Source organism: Scyliorhinus torazame, chromosome 4 (genome assembly GCF_047496885.1).
Source record: "Scyliorhinus torazame isolate Kashiwa2021f chromosome 4, sScyTor2.1, whole genome shotgun sequence".
Classification (NCBI taxonomy): domain Eukaryota; kingdom Metazoa; phylum Chordata; class Chondrichthyes; order Carcharhiniformes; family Scyliorhinidae; genus Scyliorhinus; species Scyliorhinus torazame.
Genome location: NC_092710.1, coordinates 191,609,796 through 191,615,795, shown reverse-complemented (window position 1 = coordinate 191,615,795; position 6,000 = coordinate 191,609,796). Strand labels below are relative to the sequence as shown.

At 46.2% G+C, this 6,000-nt stretch overlaps 1 protein-coding gene across 1 annotated transcript; it reads right to left on the bottom strand.

The window, feature by feature from the left end:
• Window positions 1-1,299: 1,299 nt before the first annotated feature.
• On the bottom strand, window positions 1,300-4,265 carry LOC140411687 (zona pellucida sperm-binding protein 3-like). Its single transcript, XM_072500706.1, has 9 exons — window positions 3,945-4,265; window positions 2,812-2,927; window positions 2,627-2,730; window positions 2,360-2,537; window positions 2,134-2,260; window positions 1,968-2,056; window positions 1,737-1,855; window positions 1,536-1,664; window positions 1,300-1,457 (listed from the first exon to the last, which is right to left on the bottom strand). The coding sequence occupies exons 1-9, from the start codon at window positions 4,128-4,130 to the stop codon at window positions 1,327-1,329; spliced, it is 1,179 nt and encodes a 392-aa protein (XP_072356807.1). The 5' UTR covers window positions 4,131-4,265; the 3' UTR covers window positions 1,300-1,326.
• Window positions 4,266-6,000: the final 1,735 nt, after the last annotated feature.

The following is a 6,000-nucleotide window of genomic DNA, read 5'->3' as shown; positions in this document are numbered from 1 at the left end:
GATTCAATTATTGATTAGTATATCTTATTGTGTAGAGACCATTCTGCTCGTCCTGGCTGTGCTGCCACAGAGTTCCCAGATTGTCCCACTCCCGATTTGCACCTTAAGTACATATCCAGTTGCTCTTTGAAAGTTACTGATTCCACAAGACCGTGAGTTTCAGATTTTACCAACAATTACGCGTGAAGAAATTTCTCGTTTCCCCAACAGTTATTTTGCCAACTATTCTAAACTCTCAATTTTAAATACATGTACTAGGTCCTGGTTAAGTTCCCTCTTTTCCAAGAACAATCGCCAGTCTCTCCTATTACGACACTGCACCAGACCCCAACAGTGGCTAGGATACTGGACAGAAAGTTTTGTATGACTGAGGGGAAAAGATGCCTCGTTCCAGGAGTGATTTCACACAAAATAGGGATTATGGTATAGTATTAAAATTTCTTTAAAATCAGTCATAGAATTTACAGTGCTGAAGGAGGCCATTCAGCCCATTGAGTCCCCAAGCAGGGAATTGAACCTGGTCACAACAAATCCCTCTTGGATTCTCCCTGTTCCTCCATCTCTTCTTAGGGTCACTCCAAGCTCATCTTGGCCTTGATGCCTCACCTCTTTCTCTTATCCAGAAGGTTCAGTTTGTGGTCAGGTGCCCTTGTTCTTAATTCCCTGGAGGGGATTATTTCTGCAGACCCAGCCGACTAACTCCTTCAACACCTCAGATCAGCCTCAATCTTTAACACAGGAAGATTCAAACTCAGCCCCAGTCTTCATTCTGGCCAATCAGCATCAAGCCTGCTCAGAACAAGATGTCTCCTTTGACGTTTGATTCCCAAATCCTGATGAGGTCCAAAGCAGAATAATAAGATTGGAGGGGCCGTTAGCCCCGATTAAAAACCAGATTCCATCTGTATCATTTACCTGCAAACATTTTGCTAACCGAGATCAGAATGAAGTTCAGGCACCAGATCAGGTCTCTGGGGATCAACACTGTCAGTTCTCGACAGTCACACAATGTTCCCCTCTCAGGGGGAAAGGTCCAGGTATCAGCCAGGCTCAGCTCTACAAGGAGGTCCCAGAGCTGCTCACACCCCCTACCCCACACTGGGTAGCCAAACAAGGGGGTGGGGGGGGGGGGGGGGGTACTGAACATACAGAAAATTAATCAGTCCCCATAAAAACTAAACTCAATTAGAGGAACCATTCAAGGAGATGAGTCAGAGCTTTCAGTGCACAAACCCCAGCCATTATTTCAATGGACTCAGACTAATGAGATGCAGAGACCAATCAGCTCCCAGACACAAGGACAAGGAATCACTGCTTTATTGATAATTAATTTGATGACTGGGTGAACAGAGTTTGATTGCGTTTCCTGTACAGGAACAAGGTGATCAATGAAGCAGAGATCAGAGAGACAGCCATCACAGTCAGGGTCACGATCAGGACCACCTCAGACTCCACACCTACAAACCAATGAGAAGCTAATGGTTAGTGAAGGAAACACAGACGGGAAAATGGAAACCAGCTGTCAGCCAACTCACCACCTGGAGACCTCTCCTGCATCCTGCCCTCATTCAGGGAGTCCGTTGCCAGGTTGGTCACATCAGTATCCAGAATGATCAGGGGTCCAAGTGAGGCCTCAGCTTCCCACTTCAATCCAACTTCACTCTCTGCAATATCAAACATTCCAGTTAGAGAGGAAAGGGGAAACCTCCCAACATCTAGGAGGATCAATGTCCTACCAGCTTCAGCTACAAGATCTCTCCTTCCTCTGGATCCAAATCGCAGCTCCCTTGTGGCACAGTTACCCACACGGCAACAGGCACAAATGTCAATGCTCGATCCCTCCAATGGGCTCCAGCTAAACAAGACAAAGCCGTCAACCAACTGGGTTATGCATCACTTCGCCACAAAAAACCAGGAGGGAGAGAGAGAGAGAGAGAGAGAGAGAGAGAGAGAGAGAGGAAACTTACACATTCTGCTTCTTCTGGAAAGTACAAGCTTTGTTCCTGGAATCTCTCCGATCCACAGGAGTTACTTTCAGGTGACAGGTGATGAAAATCTGAGGGAAACATCAACACGTCGTTATTTAATGTCTCCCTCCCAACACAGAGACCCCAATGACCAGTTTCCTCTTACCAAGGAACGGTCATCTCCAAAGAAACGGAATGCATCCAGGTCAAACCGGAGCTTGTCCATCTCCTGCTCACCACTTGGCAACACAAAGGTTGAAAAGGAGTCCTCAGCTTTGCTGTCCAGGAGGCAACTGAAGATAAGATCCAAACAAAAAAAAAAAAGGGACATTAAGTGAATCAAGTGAAGCCAGTGAGATGGGAGCAGCTGGAGAAAGCAGAGAGCTCCTTACCCATTGTAGTCAATAATGCTGTATCTCGGGGTGGAGTCCTTGTCTGGGCTCAATGTAGCTACACAGCGGTCAATGTAGAGCTTCAGGGGCATGTGGCTACTCATTGAAACAGAGGCCTCAATGTGAATGAGGTCACCCAGGTAGTAGACAGTGGAAGTGCGCTCTGTGAGCCAGTCACCTGAAGAGCAAGAGGACAAGGGTTGGAGACAGTGGGTGTCACTCCCAGTGAGTGAAGGCAGGAAATCACTCCATCCACCCATCACATACCATTCATTAGGCGCAGGGAGAATGAAAGATGTCCTTCTCCAGACCTAGTGGAGCTGAATGGGATCCAAGTAGGCCTGATGGGGTTACTGCTCACATTGCCCTTCCTGGAAAGACAGCAGAGTCATTTTAGGACAACTTCAAAGAACACCAGTGGATCTTATTGGGCATTGAATAAAGATTCTCACCTAAAGTACCGACACTCAATGGGAACGACAGCTCCATTCGTTCTCACAATGACAGATCCATGATACTCTGGGCTGTGGGTCAGGTGGGTGGTGTAGATCAGGAAATCTCCAGACATCTGAAAGACACCATGTTAAGGAATGAAGAACTGATCTGAATTGAGAAAGTTCTACACAGAGGTTAACGATGAACTGCTCATCCAATTAAAACAAGTCTCAAGGGGATTGACAGGGTCAGTGCAAAGAGGGTGCTGGGCCCCAGCTGAAGAGTCAGGGACACATGGGGAGGGAGGGTCATCTCAGGTCAGGGGTCAATCATTGAGGATAAACATGACAATGAATTTCTTCATTTAGCAGCTCATGAATCCTCTATCCCAGAGAGCTGGGAATGCTCAGTCACAAGAGGGAATTCAGGACAGATGGATTTATTTTTGGACATTAAAGGGAATCATGTTGAGGAGAGGGACATGAGGGGTTGTGGGAAGTCCATCCCTGACATTAATGAATGGGGTCCAGCCCTGATCTGAATGATCAGGGAACAGGCTGAAGGAGCTGTATGACCCCCCCATCTTATTATTAATGTTGCTCAGCAATCCCCAGCCATTTATACAAAGAGAAATCATTAGCACAAGACCAGGATCAATTAACAGGGAATTGATTCAATAAAAGGACAGCTCCAGCTAACATGAAGAGAAGCCACAAGTTGACAATAGTACAGAGCCAGGAAATAGAACAGTTTTAAGCAAGGGCTCCATTAACTGGGAAAGTGGAAAGTTGCTCTTTCATCCAATCCATCTGAATTCCCATTTCATTCTGTTCATTAGCACCCAAACCAATTGGATTAAACTGGATTGAAACCAAACCCTCAGTTCAATTGATCTGAATGAGGGGGAAATAGAGAAAATCAACAAGAGGAAAGGCTTGGAGGAACCAAAGAGAAGCTTCCAGACCAATGGGGTTGAAGAGACTCAGACCAGTGGAAGCAAAGTACAATCCAGAATTAGAAAGCTAGTTTGGGGGTTTAAGACGCAGGAGACCGGTATCTTCTCAATATCAATGACATCTCACCAATGGAATGAAGAGTGTGGAACAATCTCCAGCCCAAGATTAGAGCCAGAGTGGAGGTTTGACATTACCTGCAATTTGCTGCCACATTCATGGAGCCCGTAGTCAAAGAGGAGAGTGTGGTTCTGAGAGTAGATCCTGGTTGGCCGACAGCCTGCTGCCCCCAGGGTCAGGTCAGCAGCTTTAATCAGGTGCCTGGTTCCAAATAAATCCAGCTGGACCCTAACCAGCAGCTTGTCCTCAGCACACTGCACCATCACAGTCCGCAGTGGAGACACTCTTTGACCCTCAGACACACGGAAATGGGAACCAAAGGGAGGAGGAGGGAGTCTCTGAGGCACAGAGGTGGCTTTGACTCTGCTCCATGGAAACCTCTGGCCTAGAAACTGTTGCCAAGTATCAGAGGAACAAACAGCTCCAACTAACACCAGCATTGGGACCAAAGCCCTCACTCCAAACTCCCCCATGACACCAAACAGCTGAACCATCCTGTCCACCAGGGAGCAGCACCTTTTATACTCACAACCTGTACTCACCTGAACTCGTTTGAGATCAATCAGCTAATTATACTAAAAGAAACAAGCTCAGGGACAAATTAAAAGGGGCCGCTCCTGATGTGGGAACTGCCCAAATAATAATATTAATCTTTCTTATTGTCACAAGTAGAAAGATTATATTAACCTATTTAATGTAAGTTAATGAAGTCACTGTGAAAATCCCCTAGTCTCCACACTCTGGCGCCTGTTCGGGTACACGGAGAGGGAATTCAGAATGTCCAAATTACCGAAGCGCACGACATTCAATGGCACCATCGTCTACAAGGCACAAGTCAAGAATGTGATGGAATACTTTCCCCTTACCTGGATGAGTGCAGTTCCAACGACACTCAAGAAGCTTGACACCATCCAGGACAAAGCAGCCTGCATGATTGGCATCCCTTCCACAAATATTCACTCCTTCTACCACCGACGCACAGTAACAGTCGTGTATACCATCTATAAGATGAACTGCAGGAACTCACCATGGCACCTTAGATTGCAGCTTCCAAACCCAAGACCACTACCATCTAAAAGGACAAGGGCAGCAATCACCTGGCAACATCACCACCTGGAAGTTCCCCGTCCAAGTCACTGACCGTTCGGACTTGGAAAGATATCGTCGTTCCTTCACTGTTACTGGGTCAAAATCCTGGAACTCCCTCCCTAATAGCAGAGTGGGTGTACCTACTCCTTATGGGCTGCAGCAGTTCAAGAAGACAGCTCACCACTACCCTTTCAAGGACAATTAGGGATGGCAATAATTGCTGGCCAGCGATGCCCATATCCTATGAATTAATTATTTTAAAATTGGTTATTTTGGTTTTTGTTTCCCCCACAGGGATTGTAACAATGGACAACCAGGAGTTCCCTGCGTGCCAGTGTTGTTTGTGAAAGCATTGATGGAAATTCGGACTGAAACTGCAAATTAATGAATTAATCTCTACTTCTGTGGGGTGCCCTTTACTGTACATGTATGAACTTTTCACTTTCCTACACTTGCCAGCCAGTGTTTAGTGCTGCTTGATCATGGCTACTGGTGAATATGCTGGGCTCATATTACGTGGGCAAAGATGTCCCTGTAGATGATGCCAGAATGAAGCTGACTTTGTGATAAGTGATATCGACGTGCAACATTATTTCTGTGTTCAATTCCCATTCTGGCTCTGTTCTCAGCCTCCTGTGCTCTCCCAATGAAGCTCCAAAGAAAGCTGAGAATCGCGCCCCATGAGCACGAACCATCTGGACTCAATAAGGAGTTAACATTTCGAGATCGGAATTATTGCTCCTACGTTTTGGACAGCAGGAGCTGGTAATAATAGTGCTGTTGCAATTTACAGCTCCTCTAGACCCATCTTTTGTTTCTTATCCAATTCCGGTCCCCTTTCAACTTGCACCATTGACCCTTTTATCATTTTAGTCACTTCTGCCTTCTAACCTATCAGAGACTTTTGTTCTGTTCTCCCCTCCTCGCCCCACCACCTTAAAACTTGTTATATTCCTAACGTCTTCCAATTCCCAACAAAAGGTTACCAACCTGAAACACTGACTACGGGAGCAATTCTCCCAAAACGTTTCTCAGTGTGGTCTC

Coding starts and splice junctions, on each gene's coding strand:
- LOC140411687 (XM_072500706.1), bottom strand. CDS start 4,130: ATGGTGCAGTGTGCTGAGGACAAGCTGCTGGTTAGGGTCCAGCTGGAT. Junction 2,538..2,626: donor CTCCCTGCGCCTAATGAATG/GTATGTGATGGG, acceptor CTTGCTCTTCAG/GTGACTGGCTCACAGAGCGC. Junction 1,856..1,967: donor TTCCAGAAGAAGCAGAATGT/GTAAGTTTCCTC, acceptor TGTCTTGTTTAG/CTGGAGCCCATTGGAGGGAT.